Genomic DNA, 18029 nt, shown 5'->3' on the forward strand with positions numbered 1-18029 from the left:
GGCAGCGGCGAATCATCTCGCAGCGCTTGAGCACTCTCGGGCTCACAGACCGAGCAGCTGTCAGTGCACAGCGGAGAGTGTCACGACAAACGGGCTTTGAGGAAGGACGACGGCTTAAAAATGCAGCTCAGCGACGACTTCTGTTGTTTACCACATAGTCGAGTCAGCTCTCTGAACGTCAAAATATATCGCTGAACAACGTTTTTTTTTTGGACCATTACTGTCGGCTGAGTGTTTCTGCTCGGTTACTGTCAGACAGAACTAGTCCAGACATGAGTACCGTCAATCTGATTTTTTGGGACCAGTTGCAGGCTGGCAGCTCCGACGTGGACTGGTGCGAAGGCAATTACCTAATTTACCCCAGCATCGCCGAATTTTACAACACGGTCGGTTTTTAACGTTAGCTAACGATGTGTGTGTTTTTGTGTGTTTTCGTCTGTGCATATTACAGTTGTATGTAAAGTTACAGGCGCAGCAAACTAACGCCAGATCACAGCTGCTCTGCCTTTCTGTTGTTTTATTTAAATCGCGCTGCTTTTCTTTTCAATGTTATCCTCAGGTTCGCTTTAGATCGCTGCACGTTTGGGCGCAGCTTTGTCACATTGGGCACCGTGTTAGTTTACTGTTCGCATCGGGTCTTAAAAATGTTCCCTTTTTCTCATTTCCACCGGCTGTCAAGTGTGTTAACTTATAACACGCATGTTGACCTTGAGCTACACGGTTTGGTGCGACTGTTTTACTGTTTATTTATTTATTTTCATTTGGCTCATAGCTTTTCTTTTTTTGTTTATCATTTCAGATCAGCAACATTTTGTTTTTTGTTTTGCCGCCCATATTAATGTGCTTGTTCCGCCAATATGCAACACATTTCAACAGTGGGATTTACCTCATATGGATTCTACTGGTTGTGGTCGGTAAGTTGGCTGGCTGACATTAATGTCTGTGATGACCTTTTAACCTTTTCATGTCTCTCTTCATCTTTGTGGAAAACCTCCAATCATCTTAATTAGACTTCAGCTGCACACGGATAACAAATCATACAACTATCTTGTTTCTATACTTGCTATGTTGATTTAAATCTTCTAAAGGTGATGCTTAAGTTACCCATTTAAGAAATGTGTGTGTTTTGTCCATTTTGATTGTTCTGGCTTGAGTTGCCTTATTGTGGAAGTATTCACACAAACAACAATATCTCAAACTAGGCTACTCACACCAAAGCAATCTAGTTTTTACATTTTTTTATTGTGGTCTGTAATTTTCATAGAAGAGGGAATTCAGCCCCTTTGAAACAATTAGGTACTTAACTAAGTAGACAGAAAGTTAACAATTTTCCCAAATAAGCAAAGATCAGCGGTTACCGCTCAGCTATTGTGAGCACTAAAAGTATCTCTTTTATTATAGCAACTGGAAGGTTTTAGAGTGTCAGTTGGACTAAATGTCACATCAAGGTATTGCAATGGAATGAACTGGGAAACTAGGGTCTGCGTTCCTGCTACTTTCTGACATTTTATTGGCCGAATGATTGATCAAGAAGAAAATCAACAGATAAACCAAAAATGAAAGTGATGTGATAAACTGCTTGATAGACAGAAGATTTACGAAATATAAAACTAAAATATTTATTCCCATCAGGCTCTTGAGGTTGTGAAGTTGAGAAGTGTTTTCAAATAATAATAGAAAACCAAAAGAGTTCATGGAGAGAATCACCTGCAGATTGATAAATAATCTTTAATGGCTGCCGCAGAATACACGAACATCACCAGTGCATAAATAAAGTGTTATACGACACGTTGTATGTAGGGACCCACATTGTTGAACTGCAACAACCTCACTGTTATGGAAGCTGCTCCTTCTGTCACAGACCACGTTTACAGACTCCGTTTATCCTGAATAATTTCACCGTCCTCAGACAACCACTTTACTGTGACTGGGCTCGTTCATCGCTGGGGTGAATAAACCTACTGCTTCCATTTCATTTGACACACAGTATTTCAGTAGTAAATGCTGCCACTGTATGTGCGTAACAGCCCGAAGGGGATGAGCGGCTCTAGTTCCCTTCCAGCTGTTCTGAAAACACTCCTTTGCTGCCTGCTCAGCAAAAGACAAGCCGACAGACGTCCCAGTGTTCCCGAGGCTCGGCTCTGCGGGCCGATAACCGAAAAACCCAGTGTTTGCGTAACTGAACTTAAACTACGGGCCTTGTGTTCAAGAGATGGTGTTACTTGCAGTTTATTTATTTTCTTTCTTCATACACGTATTGTTCCATACCAGAAATGCTTTGACCCCAAAAACCGCTATAGGTTACGGTCAGATACTCTTCTGTGGTTTTGGCCATCGCATGTGTTTCTTTGGATGGCCGCATTGTCTGCTACTAAAACATTAGTATTGGATTATTTGCGTTATTGGTTAATCTGATGACTTTGTTTCTCGATTGATTGTTTGTTTGGTCCATAAAATGCACAATTTACATATCCAGTCCAAAGTAATAAGTAAATGATCTTGTTTTGTCCACGCTTTCTATCCAAGAGAAGTGACAGTTTGTCACGATTAGCAGCTTCTGACAGAAGTACGTTGAGCTGGAGGAATCTCCTGTAATGAAAACAGATTGTTCTGATAGTAGAAGGTCTGTTGGGACGCGATAACAAAGAGGCACTGACTCATCCATCCTTCCACTCCTGTTAACATCAACACTTGTTTTCAAGTTGCTCTTTTCCAATTAACTTTATTTATTCCTTTGTTTGTTCCCGTCGCTGAAACGATAAATGTCACTATAATTATTTTCTCTTCTCCGTGTAATCTGTTTAAAGTGGGCTCTGTTAGAGGTCACATTTTCAATGTTGTATCAGTCTTTTAAATAGATATTTTAAATATTTTCTTTTGACCCCCTGAATTATCCAGTTTAGTCTTAACTCGTAGATCTCTTTGACGTGTCCTTCTTTACGTTACGAGGTCCAATCCAAGTGCTTTTCAAGAGACACACAATCTCATCCATCTCCGGGTGACGTCTCTCTTCTGATTTAACATTTGTGCGTTTCGCTGTGCCGTCTCTCCTCAGGCATCGGATCGACGTACTTCCACGCCACGCTCAGCTTCCTGGGCCAGATGCTGGACGAGCTGGCCATCTTATGGGTGCTCATGTGCGCCATCGCCATGTGGTTCCCCAAGAGATATCTACCCAGGATGTTCAGGAGGGATCGGTATGTTGGCTTCTCTACTTATTTTTGTGCGCACGCAGAGGACGGTGTCCAACAGAGTATTCCTTCTGCTACATACGTCCTAACACAGTTCCACAATGAGGCGGCGGTCACTTTTGTTTCATATTTTGGGTGCAGCTCACCGTCACACGATGTTTCCACTCTGTTATTGACTCCCAGTTTAATAATAGGCCGGTCCGAGATAGCCGACACCAGCAAAGGCAGCATCACGTCTCTACTTGGCGTTCCGTTGTCCCGGGGGCCATCGTGGCTGCTCAGCCACTTCAAAATGTCCCTCCCATAGCTGCGTGATTCTGGTGTAATGGTTGTCAGTGCGCCACGGTGCCAGGAAAGAGATTTCGCCTCTGAATTCCACAATGTTTTCCATAGAGAGCAAAGTTTCTGCAACTTTTGTTGTTCTCACTGGTTTTGCTCTGGCGTTCAGGTCGCGGTTCAAAGTGGTCATCGGCATCTTGTCGGGGATCACCACGGGGCTGGCCTTCGTGAAACCGGTCGTCAACTCGGTGTCCCTCATGACGCTGGGCATCCCCTGCACCGTTCTCCTCATCACTGAGCTCAAAAGGTTGGTAAAAAGGTCTTCTTAGTAAAAGTTATTTAAAGATTAGTTATTCCTTGAACCCCAGAGTGAGGCAAAGAGGACGTGCAGCCCCGACACATTAAATCATATAGCTCACTTCCCAGAGTTTACACTAAATTGAATTTGGAGGAACACAGCAGCAGTGTTCAGAAGCAATGGAAATGACATAAGTAGACCAAAGGGAAACAGTCTCAAGATGGAGTTTCTGCCGTCTGCTAACACGTGACCCCTGGCCTTTTGTACTGACATTGTCAGACGGCGTGTTGTCGGGACATTAAGATGTGAAAGAATGTCCCTGAGAACGCACAACAGGCCCTTTAATGTGTGTTTGTGTTGCTTCTCTCCGTCAGAGCAATGTGGAGTTGCCCTGTTTCCGTTTCCTGCATCCTTTACTCACCACGTCAATAGTCTAACCTTAAGTCATCAATTGTTCAACCTGTTGCTTGTTGTGCATTGCAGCAAGTGCCAGTCATCTGTGGAGGCTGCTTATCTTTGTTCTGCTAAGTGGGACAGAATTCCTGTGGTGCCGGCTGATGGACCTTTGCCCTCAGAAACGGCAGATAGTTCAGTGGTTGTTTGCTTGTTTTACAGTAACACCGTTGGCTTCTGTTCAAGTCACTTCCAGTTGGACAAGAACAGCTTGTGCGATGTATAGGACATCCTCTGCAAATATTCTAGTGTTGAAGCAACAACACCAGTCATAGTTTTGTGATAATAGCGGAGTCATTCGTAAAGAACGTTACAAATCAAACAAAAATATGACTGTGTGGAGGAAGGTTTTGCCTTGTGACGCTTAGTTCATTCACAAATTGTCAACGTGACAGGTGTGTGGTATGATACCAGATATTTGCTATTTTTGATAAAAAAAAAAAACATAAATGTAAACGTAAATTGCCAAAGACTGAAACTTCCCCTCACACCCGCTGATGCTCACGTCTCGGAGCAGCGCTCCAGCCGATGGGCACATTATTCCTGATATCCAGCTGGGGGGGTTTCGTCAATGTTTTGTAGGCAGGAAGGAATGTTTGCGTACTTATGGCCAGTGTACCTTTTATATTCAGTATGTAATCCACTTACTGAGCCTCGTACTCGCTGAGTACCGTCTCCGAAGCAATAAAACATCATATTGATGACAATTTAACGGCCTATTTCCCTTTGGAAGGTATCAATTGCCATCTATTTCTGTACATCCTGTTGCTGGTGAGTAGCCATGACACCAACGCACCCTTCCTCAATTCCGCAAATTCCCAAAGTGGCTTCAGCCTGACTTCAACTGGAATGACCTGCAGCTCGTTTGGTTGCTTCAATGGAAATATCTTTCAAAAGGTTCACTGCATTTGAGCATTACTTCTCTCTCCATTGGTGCAGAGACGCCGTGGCTGCTGAGTTAACTTAAGACGAGCACATTTTTCGGTGGCTTGTTGTTTATTCAAATCTTATGTTAGCTGTTTTCCTTTCTGAAAGCCTTTGGGTCGCCCCGACATTCTTCTCTTTTCATCCCTTGAGGGTTACTCGAATTTAGGGCTTGCGAAATGATTTGAGCTCCTCAGTGCTCCGTCTCAAGGGGAAGAACTGTGTCATACTGACTAAATAGTTGCATCGTCAACACAGTTAAAAACAGGCGTCCTCTGTCTTTATTTTTGCTCAGCCAGGGCGAGACTAAGAATAGTCGTAGAACTGCCGCTCTGCATTGCAAGCCGTCTCTGTAGGTCAGTGGTCTGTTCCATACGCAGAGACCAGAATTCTTCTGAATATAAATATAATAAATAATAATATGTTTTTTTACTTTCCCTCAATGCTGAGCACCAAATGGTAGTGAACAAGTAGCTGGTGAACACAGTGGAGTATGTAGCAGCGAAGGCTCACATATTTGGTCAATGAAGTCATTGGAGGGGGAAACTTGGACTTGCAATCAACAAGTAGAAATATACACAACTTTTTGACTTATTCATTTTACCTGGCGTCTAACTAGATGCTATTGTTGCTGCGGACGTGTAATGAGGCAGCTGTTTGCAAACAAAATCACCACATCAAATGAAAAGGCCTTCAAGTAATGACAGACTGTGCGCTCCAAGTATTGCATCCCCCAAACAAAGTGCATATTGTTGTTCGTTTTCACAGTAATGCACATTTCACAGTGCTCTCTTTGCTCCTTGCAGGTGTGAAAACCTACGAGTGTTCAAGCTGGGTCTGGTCTCGGGGATCTGGTGGGCACTGGCTCTGCTTTGTTGGATCAGTGACAGGATATTCTGTGAGATGTGGTCATCTGTCAATTTCCCCTACTTGCACTGTGCTTGGTAAGCTCAAAAAGTTGGTGTAATTAGGACTTTTAGGAAGGTCATACAATCTATTTAGTCCATGCACACTAATTTAAAATATATTTTTACAAAAGATCTCTTGCCCTTTTCTGTCTATAATTGAGTATCTTAACTTCTATAATTGAGTATCTTAACTCAATTATAGAAAAAAGGATCTTACCTTTTTAAAAAGTGAAAAAGACGGACGCTGGGGGTCTTGGAACAAGTGTAAAAGCAGAATGTGAAACACTAATTTGCTTGGAAATACATTTTTGCAACAGGCAGTTTGATTAACTAAACCTTTGCTTCTACAGGCACATCCTCATTTGTCTGGCTTCCTACTTGGGCTGCGTCTGCTTCGCCTACTTTGACGTTGCGACCGAGGCCCCGGAGCGAGGGCCCGTCATCATGTTCTGGCCCAACGAGAAGTGGGCCTTCATCGGCGTGCCCTACATTTCCTTTCTCTGTGTCCATAAGAAGTCTGCGGTCAAGGTGACTTAAGGCGCCCCCGACTCTGCTGGTTGCACTTTCTAACTCTTTCTCGTCACGGTGGGTTCAAACGAGCGCGCGGCTCACGCGTCTGGGCGATGGACGTGATGCACATTTAGGCCAACGGGGAGGATTTCTCTCTTCCTACTTTCTTCCCGGTTTCATTACACGTCAGTGTTTATGCAACTCTGTCAAAAAAATCAAAAGGTGTTCGAAATGAGTCCCAACATGACGCCAAAAGAGGGACTTTTCAAACGCCACAGTATCAAAGCCAGGAAACCTGTACAGTGTTCCAAACCTAATCTCAGGCTTTGCGTTATGATACCATGTAAGTATTATGCACTTCTGGCTTATTTTAAGTGGAAGATTTTGTACATTTTATAGTGAGTTAAAAACAAAAAGATTATAGAGTATTGTATTGCCTATATAAAGACAAGTATAGCATCTCATCGGTGCAGTCTGGTCACCATTAAAGCATGTTTAAAAACAATAAGTCACTGGATCCATTAACTGTGATTAATGCATAATGCATTACAGCTTCATGTTACCCTGCTTAGCTCATCATTCTATACTCAATGAATCAACAAGTCGGTTTACACAATGTTACCGAAGTGTTACACATGAAGCCTTATGTGTTCTGGATACATGTTGGATTCAGGCTGTTAGACCCGCCCCCTTTGTGGAAAGTCATTTTTGCTTAAAACGCCGGATATCGCGAGCTTCTTTCTGAAATGGGTGTGCTATGTTTTGTTGCCAGCATGCCAATGTGCTTTTTCAAGATAGTATATAAGAAATGTGTTTAATGTACTCTGAGTATATGTATATATATATATATATATATGCCGCTATTTTCATTGGAGAATCATATAGTTTGTATATTATTGAATTAATAGGTACCTTTTTAATATTGGCCAAAACCCAAAGTAGAAAAAAACAGAACTGAATGTTAAAAATGTATTGGAAAAAAATGGACTTTTCAAGGAAATGATGACATATTTTGCACAAAATTAAGAATGGTTCTCAATGCGCACCGCAATGATTATTATGTACTTAAAACTTTGCTTCCACCCTAGAGCTTTTAACGGTAAAGTTTTCCCAACTTATTTCTTTTTACATCCAAACATTTCAACTCAGTGTTATGTATTTCAGGATCCGTATTTTAGATGTTGTGCTAAAAATAATCAGAACTCTGAAAACTGTGCAAAAGGCCTTAATCAAACCGGATAACGAACTACAGAAGCAAACAAAGGTACACGGTGTTGTTGTGTAATGTATCTGAAGCTGTTTGTCCTCCGGGGATATGCAGTGCGATGAATGTGTTGGATAACAAAAGGAAATTAGGCCTCGGTCGTAGCAGGAGAACCTTTTTTTTTCACCACGTCTTCCGTGGTTTGATGTTTTATTTTTATAAAAATGAATAGAAATTGTGTGTAGAATATAAAAGGGAAGAATATTAGGTGTTGTGCAGCTAAACGCTAACCCTAAAAAAACAAGTTTCACCAAAGCTTTTCACCACAAACCATTGTTTTAAATGTACTTGGAAACTGCCTCAAGCTGCGTTAACTGGTATTGTTTTACTCCTGTCCTCCTGCAGAGGCTTCTGGAGACTCAACCTACTAAAATATCTAGTGCATACATGAAGGGTCAAGTAAATAATCATGACTTAGTCTAGAAACTCGTGAAAAGTTATGTTACTATTTTGTTAAATCCCCAAAAAATATATGGTGTATATATATATATTTTCAAAGTGATGTGTAGCCAAATTTTGAGGGTGAATGATTTTTCTTATGCATAATTACGACCTTTGTATTGCCAAACTGGCAAGTTTTATTTTTTTTAATTATGTTTTAATTTTGTGGATAATATTGACAATGTTGTCGTGCCCAGGGACACTGTCACACTTTCACTGTGCTGTAAAAGGTATTGAATCATACATCCGACCCACGATGGTGGATCGTTTGTGTAAATCCCGCTCGGATAAAAGAGGTTATGTGAACAGCACAGCCTGCAAAATGCTGCCCGCCGCTTCGCATGAGGTATGATTATGATCGCATAACAATGAGTTGCCATTTTTATGGACTAACCAGTGTATAGATTCCCAGTTTATTTCCGCGTTCATTGACAAGACAAACTGCACAGAAATATTTATTTTCATAATTTATCCTGTTTTGTAGACAAATATTTGTAATAGACTATGTTATCAGTGCATTTTATTGTATGCGATGAACTAATACTCAAAATGAATGCTGTTTTTTATTTGACATTTTACATACATATGTTGCCTTTACACATGAATCAAAAATGTGGCTAGAATCCAATCATACCCTTTGTAGCTTTATGTCTCTGACATGAATCGAGCTGTTCTTTGGATAAGTTGAGATGACCCAGGTGAGACCTTCTGCCACCAGGGGGCAACGTTGCTCCACATCTACTTTATTTCATTAGTTACGGTTGATAACTCCTGAACAACCATTACTTATTACTAAGACAACTAGAATAGGCAAACAACTAGAGCATCAGCAACCTAATCAATGGATTGACTGTACATTCAAATATACAGATTATTAACATATTGTATGTCTGGATACACAGTAGACATACATGTATTCTTAAACAAATCAACACACACCTTCCAAACGGAATTCATAACCTATTTTCCACCAGAGAGCCACAAACTGCAGGTTTGGAAACAGCTCAAGCCTGAAATATAATTTTAATGACTACACACATTTGATGATTTGTCAGGCAGTTCTAGTTCTGAAGAGAGGGACCCAATAACAAAAAGCTCAACCTTTTAAAAAAAGAACAATCAAAGCTATTTATTCGCGTATGTGTAAATATTCCATCTGAATATCGAGGGGATGAATATTTTTAGCAATACACTACAGTTGCAAAGCATAAAAGGGTTTACGTGTATTTTAGAATTCATGTCAGAAGGCAAAAAAATATCACTTTAAAAACATGATCCCTCACAATTTTAACTCCTTAGGTATACTTATATGTATATCAAGAGTTCAATATCAATTTACATTATGAAATTGTATTACCGAACAGACAATTCTATGCATTTTGTGTGTACATGTATTTTCCTCCAGATGTTTTTAAATGTCCCTCTTTCGGTCTTGATTGGCAGACAAATACGACTGAAAAAGTGGCCTAAATATATCAAATTGGCAAAAAAATCATTGTATGTTATGAGGCAAATGATTAAATTGATGTATGAACAGATTAATACATTCTACTCTGAATGGATTAATATCACAGCACACTGTATTTCATTGTCCTGCAAGCAAGCGGCGCCCTCCTCCGCCGGAAGTCCCGCCTCCCGTGACCACCTCATTGGCTCCCACAGGCGTCTAACAAACAACAGCCATGTCTACATTCATGGGTCAGCTAGAAGACCATTGGCTTTAACATGGTTGACTTCAGTGGATTTATTTTTCAGTCGTACCGCTCGAGCTCCATATCGGGATTAAAGTGACATCTCTGCTGCTTCTGCTGCGTCTTCCGTCAGCGGAGAAACAGGAAGGATGTTCGCCGTCAGACGCTAAAACAAAATTTTCCCTTTAAAAAAATAAATAGAAATAAAAGGTGTCTCCACAGGCCAGGCTGTCAAACACAAGGCGATAGATGTGATTAGCACAGTTTGGCGGCGTTTAATACACACTTAATTTCTCCAAATGATGTCCGGGAAGCATTTCAAGGCTCACGAAGTGAGCTGCTGCATCAAGTATTTCATCTTCGGATTCAACATCATATTCTGGGTGAGTCCCGTTGTTTTTGTTGTGTGCGGACCGTCAGGCCCGGTTCATCCCTCGGCTTAAAACACACTGACAGTACATCTTGTCCCGCGAAAAAAACAAAAACAGCTGCAGCTGGTCCGTTTCTGTTCTCCCCGTTGTCGTTGTTGTTGTTGTTGTTTGTGGGGAGAATTGGCTCGTTTTTTTTATCCGCGCCTATAAGCGCGCTGCTGCTCAGCCTTTGTTGTTTTGTGTGCACAGAGCATCCGTGTGAAGGGCTTCTTCTGCTTCTGCTTTTTCTTCTTCTTCTTCTTTGGCCTGACTCCTCTGAGGCCACTTCTTTTGTTTGCATCATCTGGAATCAGAAGGAGAAATGCATTTAGAGCCAAGAGTGACCCACAATTAAACTTTGGGCCTCCAGGTAACAGAACCTGTCTGGGTGCAGCAATAAGTGCCTTAAGGTATATGCCTTCTTGTTACAGGGATAATAGATGGCATTTAATGTAATATCAGACATTATTGATCCAAATCAGATTAGGATACTTTATTGATGTGTTGTTGCAGTTGCTCTTATAGAGAAGTGTGATCAAAGAAACATAAATAAAGGTCCATGCAAGATAACATGTAAATTATGTAAATAATGCTAAAATAAACACACTGATACATCATTGAAAAATATAAATGCCGTGTTAATTAAAGTGTTAATTATGTATGCGCTACTTGAGAGAAGAATAGAGTGATGGAGAGGAAGGAGCCTGTTGGAGCTCTGCAGAGGGTTTCAGGCTGCAGTGACCTCTGGGATCTTTTCACCGTGCACATACCGAATTGTTAAGGACATTTAGCACCTTTCCTGAAATTATTTTAGAATCCCATCACCCCCACAAATGATGCTAAAGCCAATGATAATAATCAGCAGCCTTAAGGCCAAAAAAACACTATATTTCACACAAAAAATCCATAACAAGCTAATTTGCTAAGTGCTTTATATCTTTATATGGAGAGAAATAACACATCATGGATGAATAAGAGTCCCATTATGACTCATTTTAGATCCCCAAATTGTACACGCCTGAGAATATTTAACCCAGGGTGTAATTCTGCAGTTTCTAACCAGATCGGATGATTGTCATGAGCACTTAAAGTTGTTTCTGCTGTTTCATGTGAATATGTTTCTACATTCTATTTTTTTTATCAATAACAATAATAGCCAGAACATAAGATAAAAAAATATAAATTTAATGAAAACAAACAACCATTTGTGTAAATGAGATTTAATATTTTACCAGAATTACTAATACATTTAGATTTTACATTTTAATTGCAGTTATGATACCAACTTTGTACAATGCCGTCGATGCTTTTATTCCTAAGTTTTTTTATCCTGAAATTTAGTTTTCTAACTTTCACAGCCAGAAACTTTAGGAAGTTTTCAGGCTGTTAGCAGATGCTTTCGAACGTGGGAGTCTTAATGACACTGCAGAGCCGACTGGCACCAGAAATGATAAGTTACTGGATCCCAGCCAGGAAAAATCTCTCCCTGTGGTTCCTCCTCCATCTGACGACTACGTGTTGCAGTCCCGGCAAAAATAAACCGGCCCCCTTGTCTCCTCTCTTTCTTCCGTCCGTCTCTCAGTTCCTCGGAGTGGCGTTCCTTGGCGTCGGGTTGTGGGCATGGAGCGAGAAGGTGACTTTCACGGCTTAATCCATCAATAAGATGAATACATGTGTGGTTTGTGTTTCTTTCACCAATGGGCATCTGTAAATAATCCATAGACTAAGCAGATCAATCGAATTTGGGAGAAGAAAAACAACCCAGAGCATTGGCTCTTAGTGAGTCAGAAAGGAATGTCGTGCTCCTCTGGAAGATCTGATGCACAACACACATTCATTCAGTGAGGGTCTGAAAGGGGGACAGGCAGTCTAGTGAGTTTTCTTGACTCAAGAGCTTTTTAAAGTTCCAAATCATTTCTTAGATTAGTATGTTGTCCTTCACTTATAATTCCAACCAGAGAATATTCTATATTTAATAACTTAAATGATTTAATTAGGTTAATTAGGTTTTCCATTATATGAAAGCGGCCAATGTTCTTAAATGACGAGATCTATACTTCTCTCATGTCTGTTTTACGTATAAAGATGGAACCAGCAGTTGGTTAACTCAGTTAAACCCGAGTCCTGGAAACTGTTGTAATAGTCTGGCTGTGTCCAAAGGAAACAACCCAGAGGCGCCTATGAAGCTCCCAACTATCCGTACACAAACTGAAGTGTAAAAACAACAAGTTGCTTTTTGGATTGTGGACACTGCAACTAAGCCCATGGTGGCCTCCATGACTTCTAGTCCAATGGCGTATAACCCCTCACTCTGTTCCTCCAGGGTGTTCTCTCCAACATCTCCTCCATCACAGACCTGGGCGGCTTCGACCCAGTCTGGCTCTTCCTGGTGGTGGGCGGCGTGATGTTCATCCTCGGATTCGCTGGCTGCATCGGAGCACTGCGAGAAAACTCTTTCTTGCTCAAATTTGTACGTTCACTCGTCAAACAACTTGTGACACCCCCCCCCCTCATATTCGCTTATGATAATATTGGTCCAACATATTTCAGTTCTCCGTCTTCCTGGGAATCATCTTCTTCCTGGAGCTGACTGCAGGGATCCTGGCCTTTGTCTTCAAAGACTGGATCAAGGACCAGCTAAACTTCTTCATCAACAACAACATCCGGGCCTATAGAGACGACATTGATCTGCAGAACCTGATAGACTTCACCCAGGAATACGTGAGTGCCGTGCTTCTTCATCCACCGTGGAACGTAGTCGACCTGTTTGTGAGGTTTTCTCTGTGTCTGTGTAACCTCATAGTGGGAGTGTTGTGGAGCGTTCGGAGCCGACGACTGGAACTTGAACATTTACTTCAACTGCACCGATTCAAACCCGAGCCGTGAGAAATGCGGCGTGCCCTTTTCCTGCTGCACCAAAGATCCCGCGGTTTGTCCCCCCCCCCCCCACTCACACATAAACCCAACATGCTTCAGCCTTTCTAATCCACAGTTGATTCTTTTCTTTTTCTTTTGGTCAAGAGTTACAAACTAACATGTTGAACTTTTTATAGTTTGGGCGCACATTTACGAGGTCCTCCCTGTGACTCACAACTCGGTTATCTGCGTCCTGCAGAAGGCCGGCCGGTGCTGTCAGCTATCATGGCTTGCTTCCAACAGGACGTCAAGGCCTCGGTGTTTAGTCCCCTCGTGCCCTGCCAGCACAGCAGAGCCTGAAAGCGACTGGGAGGAGTTAGTGTTTCTCTTTCTGAGAAAGTTGCGTTATGTCGTTCTTAGCTTACTTAATCAGGAATGATGAGTGCATGTGCACAATAGTAGAAACAGCTCTGTGAGACAGAATATTAACACACATCTTCCTTTGGCCACACACAATATTTGTTAAAAAGGTAAAATTGCTGGATTGCACTCAGGTCTCTTCCTGATAACACACTAGAACAGCGTGTTCATCTCGCCCGTAACAAATAGGAAAATGAAGTACGGCTTGAAAGCAAGCAGCGTCTTATCCCTCCTCATTTTAAACTTCAGAATGTTTAAGCACGAACCATCTTCTCTTCGCAGGAGGACGTCATCAACACTCAGTGTGGCTACGACATTCGAGCAAAGACGGTGGGTGTCTTCACTTACAAAAAAGCCAGTGCTTGTGCGGCAACACGCAGTTTGAGGTCATAGGTCAGGTACTCCACCCTGGGTATGATATTACTCTTTCAGTAGGTTTCCCAACTGCACAGTTTGCACAATGTAGCAGCTGTCTCCATCAGCGCTTTGGATCCCTGTGATGTTACTCATGCTCCAACAATGCCCTGGGAATTAAATGAACCTCTCCCATCATTAGCTCTGGCTTTACTCCACAGCAGCATCATCTGTGTCTGTTTTATTGACTGGAAAGACTGAGTGTGTGTTAACAACCGGGCAACGTTAGTTTGGAAGGGTTTTATTATTAATTTTCTTGGCTTCCTCGCAAGATTTCAAACTCTTAGAAGGATAAACAAAGTCAAAGCCAAACCCTTCACATGCACTCAAACCCTGGTTTATATCTTGTGTCAGGACTCTGAGCAGAGGACCTTCATCTATATCAAAGGATGCGTTCCTCAGTTTGAGAAGTGGCTTCAAGACAACTTGACAGTGGTGGCGGGCATCTTTATTGGGATTGCTCTACTACAGGTGAGACACAATGTGGACGGTTTACGACATTATCGCATCTCTGTTGACGTTAAACGTACCCGATGAAAACAAAATCGTTTTTTTTACGTTTTAGATTTTTGGCATCTGTTTAGCGCAGAATCTCGTGAGCGACATTGACGCCGTGAGAGAGAGTTGGTAGGTGGCAGCTTCGTGTCCATTCACACACAATTTTAAATTGACATTGAAATAATAACTTAATACTATTTGATAATACAGAAGATACCAATATACATGTTTGCCCCCATGAATAACCATCATAATGGGGAGTTTTCATTCATCCTGAGAGAAATTGTGACATCTACCTGATGGATTAGCACAACATTTTGTGTAGACATTTATGGTTTCACTTCGGTTATCCTCTGGCTTTACCTATAGCACCACCATGAGGTTAACATTTGTGGTTCCTGCAAACTAATGACATCATCAGCATCCGGCGCTTATTAACTAAAAAGGTAACTGTATATATGTTCATTCTCACTGTACTTAAATGTTCCTCTTGATTTTGTGCAGTTTGTTTACCTAAGACCTCCACAGAATCTCCAAAAGGCAAGAAGGATGTACCGGGTAAGCACTATTGGATGCATCATTACTGTTAAAAAATATTTCCATTCATATTGATTGATTCGATTGATTTTCCCATGTCTCTTTGCACTGAAATATTGTTCTTGTTTTCACAGGACTCTGCAGTTTGGACGCCAGCAGTAAAGGAAATAATTGAATCAGCTAACGTGTCCAGAGCAAAGAGTCTCGTTGACATGTAAATAGTACATGTAGAGTTATTTTTAGAGTTATCTGTTAGCCTATTTCTGAATGAAGCACAACCTTCTAAATTGCATTGTAGCTCTCATACAGTACAAATTAAGCAAATGCAATGTCAAATGTTTTACAATATAAGCAGATGTGAGGCTGAATCGGCTCAAAAGACAAGTCCCAGGTGAGAACGATTTAGTTGGAAGGCCTGCAAATGAAGAGCGCAGGGGGGAAAAACCAAGATGAACTGTTAGATTGAATGTTTTCATCAGTCTAGGGTTCATTCAGCGAAGGCGCTCAGCTGCAGTCCATAGCACTGCCTGTAAGGGTTGTGTACAAAGATAGAAGTGGGTCTGGAAATGCACTGCATGCCTATTGTCTACTGGTAGGACATCGGCTTTCCTAAATGTATTTCATTAATGTTAAGTATTTTAAAAATATCTGTAAATAGTCACTATAGTTGAGGGTGAATCGGCCGGTTAGCACTTAACACTGTTGAATGTGTATTGGACTCTTCTTTAAGCAACAGAGAAATAACTTGTGTGACATTATGCTCGTATTCTACAGATACAGTTTGTAAGCAGCGTTTTGTGGAGCCGAGGTGGATCTGAAGCATCGTGAAGGGATGTGATTGATAGCTTTGCTAAGTTGCAGTTTGCTGAGAAATTTAGGCAGCAACATAAAGAAAATAAAACTCCCAACTAGATCTCAGCCTTAAGCACTTTAATCTTCATATAAGGGATTTCTGTCAAGGGCTGTTTCTTTTCAGCAGCAGCCACTGGAGGGGGCACTTTTCCTTAAACACTTGCAAACTGTATCTGTTACTCATGGTGCTCCATTTTTCCCAGAAGCAGTTTGACTAAAAAAATGTTTTTACAGCACATTATGAGTGTTCCTTGCACATTAGGTTGCTGTCAGTGTTCAGTCACACTCCTCTCTGTTTTTATTGTTGCTGATGTATTTCTTTATTGCAATCCGCCTAATTGATTAGATACCTTTTTGCTTGTTGTGTTGAGTTTTTGATCTGTAAGTTTTCACTGGAAAACTAGGATGCAAGCTATTTACAATGCTCGGCGTGAATGGGATGCTGCTCGGTGGAACTGAACGTAGTAATAGTGTGACAGAAGCTCTTTCATCAGCATTATTTTAAATGCAAACTGAGATGCAACTACATGTTTTTCTTTCTAGACATCACGTCATGTCGAGCTTTAATAGAACTGCACAGCATGAAAAGTAAAAGCAGACATCTTTATGTAAAGGCGCTGTAAGCCTGCAGTATGTTACACAGAGCTTTTGCTTCTGCAGCCTTAAGGATTTTAACTGGACATCCTTACACAAAATATATGAAAGAATGCCTTCCTGCATTTTAAAATCTAAATGTAATATAGCTGCAATGGGATTTAATATCCTGTTTTCCACTAAAAGCTTCATATGATTGTTGTTGACTGACTACACCTTTTCCTACCACTCAGTGCCATATTTGAGATTTCTACATTCCCCTGATTATATCTTTTGTTTCATGTGTACTTCTGATTCTTGTAAATAGCTGGTTGTAAATATATATCTAAATAAATGTGGGTCTTTGTACATTTGTGTCTGTGTTTAGCCTAAACAAACAGATCCTGCATGAATTGAGGTTTATTGAGTTTGGCCACTGTTACAAGCACCGTTTTAAACATACCAAAAGATTAGTACAGCTTATACTCTTGTTGGACTTTACGAGAAACAAACACAAATCTTTAAAACATACAAAATACTTATTTCGATACAAATTTTAAGTAGAAATGGAGACCTGCTTTGAAATCACTTTGAAAAAAAATTAAGGCACTGCCACTTCATTCTAATTATATTAGAATTATCCTACTATAAGAGGAGATGGTCAAACTCGAATAAAACTAGTAGCAATCTAATCTATAAATGACCAACATGGTAAATGCACGCAACAGCTATTGTTTTGTTCAGAGTGCGGCATCGTCTTCGACGTGGCGTCATGTTGCTGTTCATCTTTCTGTTTTTCGCTTAAAATAAACCTCAAAGATTCACACAAAGAGCAACATAGATTACACACACACTTTTCTTTCAACACAACCATGATCATTTATAGTTTAGATACTCCGCTTTGATGCACTTATTAGTTTGCTGTGTTATCAGAACATTTATTGCAAAGCTATGATCTGACCTTTGACCAGATGCCTGAGTGTTACTTCCGGCCCTTTTCTACGCTCAGTAGGGAACAAGGCCTGAAGTAATCAATCCCGGACACATTCACACGTGGATTAACGGTCAACTAAATTCCCTCAATCTGATCTTCTTATGATCTGGATATTTGATCGACAGAAGCATTCTTTGTGTTTCTAATGAAGAAGTATTTTTGCATTACATTACAGTTATAAAGCTGACTTTTGTAAGCAAGACATTTTACAATAAGGGTATTGAACGATGTGGATTGCAAGCCAAAAACTAAAAGAATAATGCATCCACTGTCAACACAATTATCTTTATTTTCAACAAGAGTTCAACAATGGAATTCAAGTGCATTTACTTGAGTGGTCGAGTACGAACCTGAAAACTTGAGATGAAGAACTAAACATCTCATTACGATGGTACAGAGCAGTAGAACCATTCCTCTCTTTTTATGTAAGTAAGATGATTAATGCGGGATGATTATGTGAATATATGAACGTGAATGAAGACAAAGAGGAACTTAAACCCTCAAATGAAGTGAAGC

General features: G+C 40.8%; 2 protein-coding genes across 5 annotated transcripts; both read left to right on the forward strand.

Moving 5' to 3' along the window:
- The first annotated feature begins 14 nt into the window (after positions 1 to 14).
- On the forward strand, positions 15 to 8822 carry acer2 (alkaline ceramidase 2). Of its 2 annotated transcripts, none has more exons than XM_040186201.2 (6): positions 15 to 386; positions 800 to 914; positions 3056 to 3197; positions 3640 to 3777; positions 5952 to 6089; positions 6404 to 8822. In XM_040186201.2, exons 1-6 carry the CDS (start codon positions 273 to 275, stop codon positions 6588 to 6590), a joined length of 834 nt encoding a protein of 277 aa, XP_040042135.1. In that variant the 5' UTR covers positions 15 to 272; the 3' UTR covers positions 6591 to 8822. The 2 variants fall into 2 exon arrangements, with proteins under 2 accessions (XP_040042135.1, XP_040042136.1); XM_040186202.2 differs by having other exon boundaries at positions 63 to 334.
- On the forward strand, positions 8817 to 16888 carry LOC120824973 (tetraspanin-5). Of its 3 annotated transcripts, none has more exons than XM_078109050.1 (10): positions 8817 to 10342; positions 11952 to 12002; positions 12693 to 12839; positions 12920 to 13090; positions 13173 to 13298; positions 13928 to 13975; positions 14414 to 14530; positions 14625 to 14686; positions 15062 to 15115; positions 15229 to 16888. In XM_078109050.1, exons 1-9 carry the CDS (start codon positions 10259 to 10261, stop codon positions 15072 to 15074), a joined length of 819 nt encoding a protein of 272 aa, XP_077965176.1. In that variant the 5' UTR covers positions 8817 to 10258; the 3' UTR covers positions 15075 to 15115; positions 15229 to 16888. The 3 variants fall into 3 exon arrangements, with proteins under 3 accessions (XP_077965176.1, XP_077965177.1, XP_077965175.1); XM_078109049.1 differs by having other exon boundaries at positions 9982 to 10342; positions 11728 to 12002; XM_078109051.1 differs by lacking the exon at positions 11952 to 12002 and having other exon boundaries at positions 8820 to 10342.
- Positions 16889 to 18029: the final 1141 nt, after the last annotated feature.

Source organism: Gasterosteus aculeatus, chromosome 9, assembly GCF_964276395.1.
Source record: "Gasterosteus aculeatus chromosome 9, fGasAcu3.hap1.1, whole genome shotgun sequence".
NCBI classification, from domain to species: domain Eukaryota; kingdom Metazoa; phylum Chordata; class Actinopteri; order Perciformes; family Gasterosteidae; genus Gasterosteus; species Gasterosteus aculeatus.

Excerpts from the sequence above, each read along its gene's own strand:
- acer2 (XM_040186201.2), top strand. The coding sequence starts at position 273 with ATGAGTACCGTCAATCTGATTTTTTGGGACCAGTTGCAGGCTGGCAGC. Across the intron at positions 387-799 it reads TCGCCGAATTTTACAACACG|ATCAGCAACATTTTGTTTTT; the intron begins GTCGGTTTTTAA and ends TTATCATTTCAG. Across the intron at positions 915-3,055 it reads GATTCTACTGGTTGTGGTCG|GCATCGGATCGACGTACTTC; the intron begins GTAAGTTGGCTG and ends GTCTCTCCTCAG.
- LOC120824973 (XM_078109049.1), top strand. The coding sequence starts at position 11,763 with ATGCTTTCGAACGTGGGAGTCTTAATGACACTGCAGAGCCGACTGGCA. Across the intron at positions 13,976-14,413 it reads ACGACATTCGAGCAAAGACG|GACTCTGAGCAGAGGACCTT; the intron begins GTGGGTGTCTTC and ends ATCTTGTGTCAG. Across the intron at positions 14,531-14,624 it reads TTGGGATTGCTCTACTACAG|ATTTTTGGCATCTGTTTAGC; the intron begins GTGAGACACAAT and ends TTTACGTTTTAG.